The sequence below is a fragment of the Lontra canadensis genome, unplaced genomic scaffold (assembly GCF_010015895.1).
Source record: "Lontra canadensis isolate GAN:19392208 unplaced genomic scaffold, GSC_riverotter_1.0 scaffold1, whole genome shotgun sequence".
NCBI classification, from domain to species: Eukaryota; Metazoa; Chordata; class Mammalia; order Carnivora; family Mustelidae; genus Lontra; species Lontra canadensis.
Window position 1 is genome coordinate 89050268 of NW_022630995.1, and position 15102 is coordinate 89065369.

A 15102-nucleotide genomic window follows, 5' to 3' on the forward strand; every position below is an offset into this window, starting at 1 on the left:
TCCTATTAAATTTGAGAAGTCACAAATTGTGTTGTTTTCCAGAACCTCTGAGGAAAAGGGAGTAGTTTGTACTAAATACTTTTGGTAGTAAGTAGACCGGAGGAAACTGGCTAGTTTTGAAGCAGCTCTGTCGTGTTCTTCCCAATGAGGAGCCAGGGAATTGAACTCCCCTTGCCTCAGGCTGTCTGTCCACTCCATGTGGAAATGATATTACCTACTTCTCAGTATGTTTTGAAATTTAGTCTACTAAGCACTAGGAATTCCTCAGAGAAAATGGGATTCTTCCAGGGCATTAGCATCTTAAGACAGTATAGTGTTAGTACCCTTAGGTCATCTTAATCTTTAAAAAAGTCCTCATTTTTGAAATATGTTTCCAGTGCTGGCCCTTTAAAAAATATGTATATATTTTTTTCAGAATACCAAAAATAACCACTCTATTCAGAATTTATGAAACAAAGCAAAACCAAAAACCGGTGTCACAAAGCTGGGCTATATGATACCAACTGACCAGGGAGCTTGAGTTCCAGCTGATAGTTTTAATATCATGCAGGAGGAGCCAAAGTCATTTTTGGAATCACAAACATGACAGATTCTCTGAATCAGTCCCCAACAGCTTCAGAATCACAACCAACATGTTATCAAGTCATATTGCCATTGGTTATCTTAGGCTTAGGAGTAATTTCCAATATACTATGAAGGAAAATATTAATTTATGTTTGGACCCCAAACATCTTAACTTACATGTCAAAATGATCATATTTTTAGTTTTTTCTAAAGTTTTTAAGTGTGACAGTTAAAATGTTGCCAATCAGCATGAAATTCTTTTGATGTGTCTGGAAGCTAATATTATGGAAACTAAAATTCAAAAATATGTAATAGATAAGCTTAATAATCTAATATATCATACTTAAGAATATAATGTATATAATAATATACATCAACTTCTGGATTTGGAATATATCAAATCCCAGTTCTTTGGGGTGAAAACTAATTCAAAATAATATTTTACAAGGAAAAATGAAAACACTCTTTAAGTTGATTTCCAAGTTACTTTTTATTACTAATACAAATTTGGTTTTTAGTATGCATCTTTCAAATACAGTCTTTTGGGATAAACACAGTCAGAAATGTCAACCTAACTAGCAGGAGAACATAGTCATTTTTAAAAGAAAAGTGTGGCCAGAGTAAATACTTCTACTTTGAACAGAAATCAAATGTGAAAATCTACTTTCTCTTAAAAAACAAACATTTCTACAATTCCTCTCTAATTATAATAACTGAGCCTATCTAATACAATCTTTTATCCAAAGTTCCAATTCATTAATACATATATATGCTTGAGCCCTAATAAGGTGGCCCTTTCCAATGTGAGTGATGGTGCCAAAACATAAAAAAGAGACATATTCAGAAATAAATGGACTAGAATCCGTGCATTTATAAAACTTAAAATACAAACTCTACATCATTTTAATAGGGGACACTTCACACACACGTAATGATGTGATATTTAAACTCAAGATGGAGGAAAGATGACAAATTAGTGTCCCTGTGACTGGCATACTGTAACATTTTAGGGCATGCTTTTTAATCCACGGTGAAACAGGAACTCTGTCTACCTATGTGATTGCTACTAGTAGAAAAAAGTCTTCACGAATGTGGTATATATTTACAAGCAACAGTCCTCCTAAAAATGCTGATTTTATCTTACAGATATAAGGTATTCTCACCCATAGGAATCAGATCTCAGCGTGACAAGTCTCCTGTCTCAAACAGTAGCTTGAATGCAAGCAATCTAACTTTGCTCATTTTTAAGTAAACTGGAGATTCTATATCCTCAATATGTTTAGTGATGATTGACGTTGGCACTCCTGCTTTTCAAATTATATCTGCAATGTATGACTTTTGAGAACATCAATTTCTAATAAAACTGTGAGATGTTCATTTCTTTGTGGGTGAAAAATGTACAACTTTCCTGACATGTATTGTCTTTCTCTTGATGTGTAGAATCAATTCAGACAACTTAACACGAATGATAATTTTGATCTAGTAATGCAAAGAAGGAGATGGCTATTTTATTATTATAATATTTAAGTTTACAATGTCTGCTTTTTAAATTTTAAGTCCAGTGAAAGTTTTAGTGAATAATCTAATATATATCAATTTCTGGAGTTGGAGTATATTAAATCCTAGGAGTAAGGAAAACCACTACTAGAATTTATCAAAGAGAACCACAAAATAGGATCTGGTCCTGTCAGGCAGTCTTTCCTGCTAAATCACCCTTATCTTAAGACACTGACATCTAAAATGATTTAGGCAATATAGTAAAGTTTGAAGCACGTAAGACTTTAACGTAGGGGATTCCTGAGAATTTGCTGACGTACTAATCAATATACAAGACATTATTTTTTAAGATTCCATAGAAAGTGTTTGGAGTCAATGATTATATTTTATAATTTGAGAGAATTAACAGTATATAAATTTAAGGGAATTTAACAATGTAACTTTAGAAGTATTTATCTTTTCTTTATAACTAAATATTAGTAACTGGTTGGGTCCATCAATAAGAGAACTTCTTGGGATTTCTTCACATTTTTGATCTTCTACTTCCAAGATAAGGGATCATTTAGGCCCTGGAATTTTTTTCTTTTTTAAGTTTTATTCTGTGGAAGACACCATTATAATGATAAATTCAAGAGTTACAGAGTAAAACAGAGCAAAAGAGTCACATTTAAATACCTAAGGAAGTTTTGAATACTCAAAATGTTTTTTGTTTTTTTTTTTTTAAGATGCTCTCAGTTCTTATTTATGATGTTAAATGCTTTGAATTTTCTTGTACTGAGTACTTTGTGGGTACGGTAGTAAGGAGCAGCTGTTTGATTGTCTCTTGGCCGTGCTAACAAGGCATGGGTCATGAAATTGACCAAGCATCTGTTCAGCTTCCTTTGAACATCCTAATGATGGCTTTGTTTTCTGTAACTAAATAAATGGTCATGACTTACAGTTGCATAATAACAGACACATTCATCTACCACTTCCTTAAATCCATTAACAGTTTTATTTTTCTCCACATCAACCCTCCCTTCATGTAACACATAGCACAAAACCTGTCTCCCAACAATTCCTTTTGGACCTTTAATTATATTGTAGTGACACTGATGACCTAACCCACTCCTAAATTAATCCTGCGTTTATATGATGAGCAACAAAAATGAATAATGCACCAAAGGTCATTCTACCAATGAGAGAATCTCAGAGTATCAGAGCTGTTGAGGATATAAGAGATTAAATAATCTGATCTTCGCATTTGACAAATGAGAATACCTGAACCCAGAATCTATTCCTGTTTCAGGCTGCTGGCTTTAAATAGATTAAAAATATATTCTATACCTAAATCTTTCTATTCCCATACATTACACAATTTGCCTCAAAAGTCCTTCTGAATTGTATAATTATCTTTCTGCCGAATATTTCTTTCTTTCTGAGAACACCTGTATTTTCAATTCTAAAAAACTGAATTTCATTGGATTTTTGATAATGTTTCAGAGAAATGCTTAAAATAACACCAAGGAAATCCTTTTTTATATAATTATCATTCAATGGCATGCTTTCATGGAAAACTTCTCCCATGTTCTATTCCTTGCTGTTATTGCTAATGACAATTAGCACATCATATTTCTTTAATACCTTCCTGGACTAAGACACTTAGAAGAAAATACTTAATTTCACTTTAAATGAGCAGTGTTTAGTTGCCCAGACTACCTCATATTAATGGAATAAATGGAATTAAGATTATGAATTAGATATAAGTGCCAACACATCAATGCAGAAAATGAATTTTTTCCTCAAAGAAATTCTCTATCATGAGCAGATGAGAAAGAGATCCCTCATGTGTGCACATGCACACACACATACACACATACACACACACACACTCAAATAAATGACTTCTGAGAACAAGCCAAGACCAAAAGTGAATCAAAATCTACTGGAAAAGTGAAATGCCCTACAAAGGAACATTTTAATAATGACTATTGTAAGACGGCACATGATCAGTTTTTCTAACATTCATGTTTGGCGTCTCCATCCCCTTGGGTATGGGTTGTAGTTGTAATCAGCTGTTGAAAGACAGTAATCGGACCTAGTTTCCATTGACATTATTTCAGAATCATTTCTGGAAGGCTGCCTATAATATGCATATGGCAACTGTGAACCATACTGGGAGTTGGTAGACACATTATTACTAGGTAAAGATGCAACATTATACTCTTGCCTTGCAAATGAGCTCACATTAGCCTTCTGGGCCTGAGGAACATAGGACAGTCTCTCATTCCAATCCTCTGAGCACCCTGGAAGCACCTTCCTCCTAGCTGCTGAGACCACATTTGCCACAATGGATTCCTGGATGTTTCTGGGTTTAAACGCATCATCCACTAGACCCAGAGGAGACTTCGTTGCTGCTTCCCAAGGAGTTAGTCTCTTGTTTGCCTTCTCTAGCTCCTCACTTGGTTTGCTAGAGTAGTTATAAGCAGGCTGGAATACCCAAGGAGATGTTGTGGAGATAGTGGGTGGGACTGGTCTTCCAGGAAGAGAAAGGGAGTGTCCAATCTGCTAGAAACAATGAAAATGTTAGTATATCTCATTCATTTTTGTTGTGCTGATTGACTGTTATTCCAAAGTAATCTTGGCAACATTACTGACCACTGTAAAAATGAAACCCCCAAAATACTTAGTGCTAAAGCCAAGACAGGCTGCCTCTATCTGCTGCATTATTAGCTCTGGCCTGGGACTTGCTCCTCACTTAGGACTTTCTTATTGCTCTCCCTCTCTGAACCCATAGTTCCAATCACTACCATCTCTCTTGGGCACAACTACCGCTGCTAGGACTCTGTTATCACTAGGAGCCACCCTCACTTATCTGCCCTCCACATACTCATATCCATATCTACAGCCCACGCTCATTCAGGTCCTGTTTTTGTGATACAAAATAAACAAAACATCGACTACCCCAGAAACAGACCATGAGCTACTGGGCTTTTTACTTTTCCCAAGTGACTTCCAACGTGTTATCTTATTTTGGTCCACTGAATATAGCAAAAAGTCAAAAATAAAAAAATAATAAAAAATCCAAGAGCTACTTAGATGTATTTAATTTTGCTGATCTGATGGAGTGGGCGGACTTTTTCTTTTCAAAATCTATTTATAATCACTGCAGATCATGTGGCTCTTCACTTCCTAAGCAGAGGATATTGCCCATGTCTCAGATAAATACTCCTGCCCTTTGTTTATTTGAGATTTGCTTCTTTTTATGTGTATTACATTCCTTACTTTTTTGAGATTTTGTGCCCTTGCAGTCCTCCCCGTGTACATGAACTGTTTGGTTTGTCAGTATGCAGAAACATAATTTATTGAAAGCTCTAGTATTCTCTCTCTCCTTTGCCCCTTCGTATTTCCAGGAACCCAGAAGACTAGTTATCTACATCACGTCCTCACACATTACCATCAACATGAAACTGTCTTAGACAAACTTCTGGCAAAAAGTAGCAAATGTACACCTAGGGGAAATGAGTCAACTTTGAAAGTATTATAACATTGTGTGTCTCTGGAACAAAAAGCATTGCCATGCTTAAAAATGCACCCAAATTTTATAAACGGTTCCAACAGCTTTTCTTTCCTGAGCAAGTCCTTAAGTTTAAAGTGAATACCCACACCTGGATTTGACAAGTTATCTTAGGTTCAAATGTTTTGTTTTGGTTTTTTATTTTCCATTAAACACACAAAGAGGGTAGGTGGTTCCTTCTTGGCTTGCATATCAAGAATTAGGTCAATATACTGAATCTTGCCTCTTTCTTTGTTATCATTACAATTTCAGTAATACCGGTTGAGTCCTAAAAAATCTTGTTTTCATTAATCTCTTTATCCTAACCTAGATCTAATAATAAGTTCTCTGGTCTATATAATCAGGGAGGGGAGAAAAGCCTAATTTTAGTTACTGTTTTGGACTTGATTTCTATTTCACGTTATTTATGTGCTGGTTTCATTCATTTAACAAAAATTTTATTGAACACCTGCTACTTCCCAGGCACACTCATCAGAGTCTAGACATACAAAGATGATTTACATGAAGTCCCTGCCCTCAAGAAACATGTAACACAGTACTGCTGTTAGCTCTGCAGTGGCAAGTTAGTTAGTCATGGAAGGTCACTTTATAGACTCTACCTATCTTGACAGGATCAATAGGGAACTTTCCAAATTGTGAGAAGTATTAACATTCAATATGATAAAGAAATACTCAGCTCTTGTCTCCCATAGTATATATCCATGTTTTCCTTTAGTCCTTACTAACGGAAGAGAGAGGACGTATTGGTCTATAGAGTCCTTGGGCAGTTTTCCAATTCCCATGATACCTGCCTTATGTGGTCTTTGATCAGATCTAGCACCTCAGAGGGCTATTTCAGTCAGGTCTTTAAAACATCAAAGACTTGAAGAGATGTTAATAAAGGGATCTAGGCCTCTACAGAAACATGGGAAGTGATCTTAAATACACATACAGATGATTAACATCACTGGCTAGCGACTGGGAAAAGAAATAATTATGAATTTATTTGGAAGAATTAAGTGCAATGTGAATGCATACGCTTCAGTGGTAGGGCGTCCAAAACACTAGATGAAAGTGAAAATTTTATTTTCCATTTTTTCCTCTCCCTTCTTCGCTTAAAAATCTTCAGAAGAATGGAAACTTAACAGAAATTAGCTCAAAAGTATTGCTGAATGATATTCTAATAATGAAGAGATCAGAGATTTTTTTTCAGATAAGCCATAAATGTTAATCAGTTGAATATGTGAGCAAAAAACATTATGAAGTATAATATTGAAAGAATAAGTCTCTCTGAGGGAAAAAAATTGTTTTGAGGAAAAATTTTAAATAGCATCAAAGTTTAAAAAAAATCTCCCATAGAATACAAATATGCCAAATATAGTAGCAGTACTGGCTGTGAAGGAAGAGAGCAATTACCTCAGTGAACAAAATGACTATTGCTCTCCTACAGATTCCTCAGTCCACCAAACAAGCCTTCATATTCCTTTAAGTGCTAACAATAGAACATAAACGTACAAACTGTCAGAGACAAGAGATGCAAATGTGGTATAAATAAATAGTTCTCTAGGTACATTGTTGTTACTGTTTGTGCCCAAAATATTGCAGGCCTCTGGCCCCTCCCTGCACCCAAACCTCTAATTTTAACGTATTTCCCCAAAGCAATTCTCGCATCTTGTTCTTTGGTGCTATTTCCCTCTGTCAGTCTCTGTCCCAAGGCTCATGCTGTTCTCTGCTTGGCCAGCAAAAGGAAGCCATGTGATACACCCCAAGCCAGAAATGACCAAAGGGACCTGAAAATAACAGAGGTGTTTCTTCTATTTTGGAGTTTGAATGTCTGGTGGTAGAATCCTAGCATGACATGGGTTGGATCCTTGGTTGCTATTTTTCCACTGTGGGTTGTATTATTATCTAAAGAATTTAAATTTCTGATATATGAGCACTTAACTGTAACCCATATGTTAAATTAGCAATACATATGATGTGTCATCAAATTGCCTCTTTCTTTTCGTCTCCTGAAAACCTTTGATTTTTTTAATGAAAGAAGTTTTTTCCACCGTCACTAGCAGGTCCTGTGGTACTCTGCTTTCTTTTAGGAATAGTCCTGTGGTCACTTTAAGTTACCCAACCTAGTTCATTTCAAAATAGAATATTCTATCCCTTGCAGTAACAAGAATTAAATCTCTTCTCCCTGGGGCCTGTTTCAGGAAGATCCTCTTCCTTCAGGGAAGGCACTGTAGTTGGCTTCTTCTTGCTCTCTTTCCTCTTTCTTCCCTCAACTTGCTAACTGGGACTTCACGCTCCCTGGACTTAGAGAACAAGAATGGAGAAGAGACAAAGAGCAGAGGGGAAATTTTACTTGATTTGGTAACATCATATTCTGGCTTTTCACACTCAGAGCCAGGTAGGCCCAGACAAGAGAACTTTTCACAGGATCTTTGGAGATTCCTATCACTGGGGACATTTTGCTTGTAGTCCTCAACTCATGCCAAGTCATCCCTATTCTAACAGGTTATTTGTGACTCATTCTTTAACCCCAAGGAAGCTGAAGCTACAAGAGGGTCCATTTGAAGAGACCTCAAGACAACCCCATCCAGCTCTCCTTTGCTCCTGGCCTGCTGGGGACCACGCAGAACACTCATCATTTGCCTTTGGATGACAGCAGCAGATTTCCTAGTGTTTTGCCAAAACAATTTGTGAGCCCATGTCTCACCTTCCAGATTTCTTGGGAGAGTGTCAGACCCCAATCTACTCTGCCTTCCTATCCATTCTCGCGCAGACATCTCATAACAAGCTCTCTAAGAAGCTACTTTAAAAAAAAAAATTTTTTTTTTTTTGAGACAGAGAAAGTGTGAGCTGGGGGAGGGGCATAGGGAGAGAAAGAATCTTAAGCGGACTCCACACCTAGCACAGAGCCTGATGTGGGTTTCGATTGCATGACTCTGAGATCATGACCTGAGCCAATATTAAGAGTCGGGTACTGAACCAACTGAGCTACCCAGGTGCCCCTCTAAGAAGCTACTTTGAAACTCTTCTCTCACATGGGTGGGGATGAGGGGGTAGGACCTCCCCCTACTCCAAACCCACACCCCAAGATCTATGGCATCCAAATTCTTCCTCAAGAAATCCTCTCTCCTTGCCATTCTCTGATCCCTTTTAATAACCTAGACCCGACTGGAGGGTTCCGGCGGGAGTGGCTTCTGCTGTGTTCTTTGTAAAGTCTGTAGTTTCATCTGAAATCAGACTTTAGTGGGCAACATCTCTGATATTTGAGGGCCTTGGGGGAACTTTTGCTTTTATACCCTGTCATGTAACATTACCATTTTCAGTAGTACACTAAGCCCTACTCTCTTTATTCTTTTAACATTGAAATATATGCTAAAAATAGAATGAAAACATTTTTCTAAGGATTAATTTCAAGAAATTCAAATAGTGTTAAGAGTTGAAACCTCATACTTCACTCAGGCCTTGCTCTAGAGAAGGGGGCTCACATGTTTTCAGGGCATCTTGGTCAATCCTTAGGCTTTAACTGTTGAGAACGCCCTCCTTACATTGAACCCACTTTCGCCTCCCTAACTTTTGCCCCAGTGGTCCTAGTAACATAAAATATACCTGCTTCCACTTCTATATGTCTTTTCTTCACATATTCCTAGTTGCTTCCACCCTCTTTGAACACCTTCACCATCCTATTCCTATTCCTCATTTTCAAACGAGGGAGAAATAACATCTACGGTGGTCATTCTCTCAAGTCTGCATCCTTCTGTCTCAGTTTGTTAGGTAAGGTTAATGCAGACACACCATCCTAATCTTCCTGAGTAGATGTATATCCATAAATACAGACACCGAAAGCATACCAATGAAGACGTCATTCAAATTGACGGAGGGAACTTGTCATCTGGCAGATGGCACAGTCCATACACATGTAGAACATTTGGTCTGTGTGTATTTAGGATGGTGTGTCCTTTAAGTGTTCAGTGCAAGAAAGTACATGCTACTTTTTAGCCAGTCCAATATAATGCCTACAGCAAAGGTTGCAAAGATTCCCCCGAACTCACGAATCACCTCGTGTTAGATATTCCCACCGAAGGCTAAACATAAGCATTTTCCTACCTCTGCCTTTAATAATAGCCAACACTACCAGCTCATACCGTGTGCCAGGAGGTGGCTACTAATTGCCTCACATAGAGTATTTCATATAATCCCATGAAGCAGGCCCTATTACTGTCCCTATTTTCAAGGACAAAGACAAAGAGAGTGAGACTTAAAGGGGGCAAGTAGCAATAAATAAATAAATAAATAAATAACTTCCTTCCCTAAGGGCAGAAATCTAGCTGGTCCCACACAGTTTTACACCAGAGCTCTCAGTCATACTTGGCCATGAAATCGCTTTGTGAAAATGTCTTCTGTTGTTTGTTTGTTTGTTTGTTTGTTTGTTTTTAAGATTCAAATCCAAGCAAACTAAATGAAATGAGATCTTAGAAATTTTGGAAAGAACCATTTAAATTTTGACTAAGTTAGGATTAATTACTACTGCCATCTTGCCATTTGTCACAAGAAAGAGTCAATGGCAGGTTCTAGGGCATACCTCACATTTAGATGTGCTCGCTCCCTTTCTGTGAAGGTGAGACACACATGGGGCTTTGCTCTCAAGTCACCTGAAAAGCTCAGAGGAGCTGAGGGCCTTTCCCAGCTTACCTTAACCAACCTGTCATGTCAGTTCAATGCTGACTTATCCACAGAAAACAGTTAATGAAGCAGCTTAGTTAGCTTCCTTGCTAAACTTCTGGGGAATCGATTTAATTGGCCGGAAACACTTGACATTTAAAAAGGAAGTGTAGTCTGAGGTTTGCATAGGACAATGAAGTGAATTCCAAAGCAATGCAAATAGCCCTAGAAGCCAAAGAAGTTTAATAGGCTATATTCTGAAGTTCAAATTATTTCATACCATAAACCTGGAAAGCCGAAAACATTCTCTTAACTCAGTCCCTGCTTAAACGTGCCGTAGTAGTGGAAGTGTCCTCAACAAATGTTGGTTCCAATGTTATTTCAACTCCTTCAAATGTCATTTCGACTCCTTCGACAACTTTCTCTCTTAAACACATGATCAGTAAATATTCATCACAAATATATATTTTGTCATTAGCAGATTCCAACAGAGACAAACAGAAATAAAGGACATTTCATTTGCCTTTTAAGTCATTCATAAGAATTTCTAAAAAGCAGAGGGCTATGGAGAGGCACATGAATGGAAAAAAAAAGCCAGGCGTTCTCCAGCTTCCCATCTGTTCAGGTCAGCATCTTGAAAGTCCTTGTTGACTCTTCCCTGTCCCTCGCACGCCACCTGATCTGTCAACACTGACTTTAAAATATACCCAGTCTGCCACCATTTCCCATGCCTCCACTGCTGCCATCCTAAGGGAAAGCAGCATAATCTTGCCTGGATTATTGTTACGGTCTCCTAATTGATTTTCCTGGTCCCACCCTTACTGCTCTAGTCTACTCTCAAATGGTAGCCAAAATTACCCTGTTAAAATCTAAGTCAGATTATGTCACTTAGTTCTCTGTTTAAAATCCTCTCTTGGCTTCTCATTTCAAAAAAGAAAAATCAATGGCCTTCATTGACTCGAGGCCCTGTAAAATCTGCTTGCCCACCTTAGTATCTGATTTCACCGCCTTCTGCTCTTTCCCTCTCACTTGCATCTAGCCACACCAGCCTCTGCTATTTTTGAACACACCAGACATACTCATGCCTCAGGACCTTTACACTTGCTGATCCTTCTGCCTGGAACACAGTACTCCAGATATCAGCATGACTCCTGTTTCTTTTCCTTCATGCCTTACTCAAATATCATATGATCACTATCTGACTATTGTCTATCTATCTGTCTGTATCTCTTTCTCTGTCGAAATTACCCATTCTTTGTTTTATATCTCCCTTTAAGCTTATGTCTATTTAACATAATAAATGTTTTATTTACTTTGTTCATGTGCTTCTTCCCACTAGAATTTAGCTCCATGTAAGAGTAAGAGTTATTGTTTCATTCTGTTTTTTTCATTAAGACATCTCTAGATGAAAAACAGTTCCTGGCAAGTAGATGCTTAGTAAATATTTGTTGGCTGAATGAATAACTAGGAAATATCTGTTGGTTGAATGAATAATTAGGAAATATTTGTTAGCTGAATGAATAATTTCTATATCAGACTGCTATAACCAGGAAACTTGGTTAGCTTCACTAAAATTTTTCATCATGCCTCAAGATGTAGGTAGCCCTTCTCACAACACTTACATGTAGTGAGGGACTCACACAGAGAGACTCATCCCACTGCCCTCACTATACACACACCAATCTGCACACCAACCCATGTTTGTCAAAATTAAGAGGATGAATCACTATTTACATACAAATCAACTTTTCTAAGCCCGTAGAAGATTTTAATGTGCAAGTAAAATCATTTGCATTTTTAGGGCAGTGCAAGTGTGAGGGCTTCAAGCTGTTCTGAATCCCCAAATGAGAAAAGTCCTAGACTTATGCATGAATCCTAAAGAGAACCTAAAATATATTTGCAAGAGTGGAAAAAAAAAAAATAAGACCTAAGAAGAAAAAGATAATGGACCTGTACCACTGGTGCTAATAATACATTATATGTTTATAAAAAAATTATTTAAAAAAAAAGATAATGGACATTGGGTTAGTTAGATTTGCAGAAGGAAGGGGTGCCTGGGTGGCATAGTCCATTAAGAGTCTGAGTCTTGCTTTCGGCTCAGGTCTGATCTCAGGGTCCTGAGATTGAGCCCCATGTCGGACTCCATGCTTAGTGTGGAGTCTGCTTGGGACTCTTTCTCCCTCTCCCTCTGCCCCTCCCCACTGTGCTCTCTCTCTCTCTCTCTCAAATAAATAAATCTTTAAAAAAAAAACAACAACAACAATTGTAGAAGGGAAAGCTGAAAGCTGATCTACCATTTATCATGAGACTGCAATCAGGTGTAGGAAATGGCCTTTTCTACTAATTTATCTTTTAGGTGCACTCCCATTTTCTTGAGTCTTGGATTAATTTTCCTGATAGGGAAGCAGGTTAACAGGAAAGAATTCTCCATGGAGATGCAGAACACTTATATCTAGAGATCCTTAAATGCAGGATAAATGTTCCTCTGAGGTGAATCACATACAGTCAAGCTTGACATCAAGGAATAAGGAGAATTTTAAGGTCATTTTGTCCTAGTCTCTTAATAAAATAGTGTCTATCTCCTATTTTCTGAGATGTGCCTTCCTAAAGTGAATCTTAAGTTTTTCTCATCTGCAGAGTTTTCGGAAATCCTGTGGTAACACTCTCCTAACAAAATGGAGGAGGGTGTCCGTCTCTTCAGACAGCAATCTGCAGCACTGGGTTGCTCATCAAGAATAGTGCCGGGAGTCAGGACGAATCAGTCCTACTGTTGACTAGGGAAGTAGCCAAGTAATCATACATTGCTTGGATACATGAAATAAACATACTTGGGCATCAGAAAAAGAGATACCATCTTGTAGCTAGTGCTTCTCATCTGGGCTCTGCCTCTGCTATTCTAATCTGCATTCACTTTTAGATTAACTTTTAGATTAAATTTGGGTTCTAGAACAATGCACGTTTTAAAAGCTTATCTTATGTTTGGGGGCGCCTGGGTGGCTCAGTGGGTTAAAGCCTCTGCCTTTGGCTCAGTTCATGATCTCAGGGTCCTGGGATCGAGACCCCCATTGGGCTCTCTGCTCAGGGGAGAGCCTGCTTCCCTCTCTCTCTCTCTCTCTCTCTGCCTGCCTCTCTGCCTACTTGTGATCTCTGTCAAATAAATAAATAAAATCTTAAAAAAAAAAAAAAAAGCTTATCTTATGTTTGAAGGAAATTCCTTCGGGAGAAAGGCTAAGGGTTATAAATGACAATGGAAGCGAGCGTGATATGCTGGAAAGAATACCTGGGATGTCACACTGACCCGGGGAGTCCTGCCTTTGCCTCTGGTGACCCGTGTGCGTCCACCTCTCCAGCCATATTTTCCTTACTCGTCAAATGGTAACAATGCCGGCTACCGTTTCAGGAGCAGGGGTAGAGGAGAGATTTCGTTTAGAAATCAAACGCCCCACGGCAAAACAAGTGGCGATTATTCTTGTTTTGGGGAGAAGAGACTGTGAGGTCTTAGAAGGTGTCAGAGACCTGGCAGAACCTTTTGTTCAAGAGGCAACTGCATGGGCAGGCTGCCGACCCAGGATAAAAATAGGAGGGAGCCTTGCCTTTGAAGTGGCATTAGCACCACAGGCCTCAGATACCGCAGCGTGGCTTCCCACCCGTCAGAACGTCAGAACCCAGGCAGCAGAACTGGTCAGAAACACGCACTGACCTCACCTCTCTGCTAGCTCCGCTGTGGGGCGGGGGGGGGGGGGGAGACTGCAGATTTCTTAATCTTTCTTAACCCTCTGTTATAAAAGAACAAAAGTAACCACATTCAATGTAAGATCATGAAGCCTGACGTTACAAGGAATCTGCATATACTTCCACGGTCCCTTTTCACCTTAGATAGCAAAGATAATAAGACCGAAAATGTATAGAATTTTTACTGTGTACTAATCACAGTGCTAAGCAAGTTTTTCTATTAACTCACTGAATCCTCTCAACAACCCTATAATCCCAATCTTGCAAATCAGGAAACTGAAGCATAAAAATGAGGTAATTTACACTAGGTCACGCAGCTGGTATGTGTCTGTATAGGGAAATTTAAAAATTAAAGTCACAGGTAATAAAATTGTATCTAAATCATTTTAAGGCACTGAATCTATTAGTGAAGAGAGATTAACGACACAGCAATGTTTTACCCTCTCACCTCCCTTTATCCTCAAAAAGGTATGCCATTCTAAAAACTATAGCCTATGAAAATACTCCTATTATATACTGTATTTTAGGGGTGCTTGGGTGGCTCAGTGGTTTTGTGGTGCCTTTAGCTCAGGTCATGATCCCAGCATCCTGGGATCAAGCCCCACATAGGGCTCTTTGCTCAGCAGAGAGCCTGCTCCCCCCTCTTTCTCTGCCTGACTCTCTGTCTACTTGTGATCTCTCTCTGTCAAATAAATAAAAATCTTAAAAAATATATATACCGTGTTTTATTTAAAAAGCTGGAATTGCCATTTTAATTTTTTGTATTTCTTGGGGAAAGGCCTAAAATACATTTTTTAAAAAAAGATTTTATTTATTTGATAGACAAAGATTACAAGTAGTCAGAGAGGCAGGGAAGGAGAGAGGAGGAAGCAGGCTCCCTGCTGAGCAGAGAGACTGATGTGGGGCTCCATCCCAGGACCCTGAGATCATGACCTGAGCTGAAGGCAGAGGCTTTAACCCACTGAGCCACCCAGGCGCCCCCTAAAATACATTTTTATAAAAATCTACATTAATTGGCTTGAACGTAAAAACAAAATTTTAAACACATTTCAAAATATTTTCTGAAGAGAAAGTTCTCTCGTCTCCGAAGATTTAAGCAGTAAAAGACATAT

General features: G+C 38.3%; 1 protein-coding gene across 2 annotated transcripts in view; it reads right to left on the bottom strand.

Moving 5' to 3' along the window:
• Nucleotides 1-3907: 3907 nt before the first annotated feature.
• SYNPO2 (synaptopodin 2) overlaps nt 3908-15102 on the bottom strand; it is a 169485-nt gene continuing 158290 nt past the window's right edge. Inside the window, exon 5 of one of the 2 annotated variants that reach the window (XM_032858735.1) lies at nt 3908-4605. In XM_032858735.1, the coding sequence (XP_032714626.1) occupies nt 4066-4605 (540 nt within the window). In that variant the 3' untranslated portion in view covers nt 3908-4065. Of the gene's footprint in view, nt 4609-15102 lie in introns of both variants that reach the window. The other variant, XM_032858724.1, reaches the window with a different exon arrangement.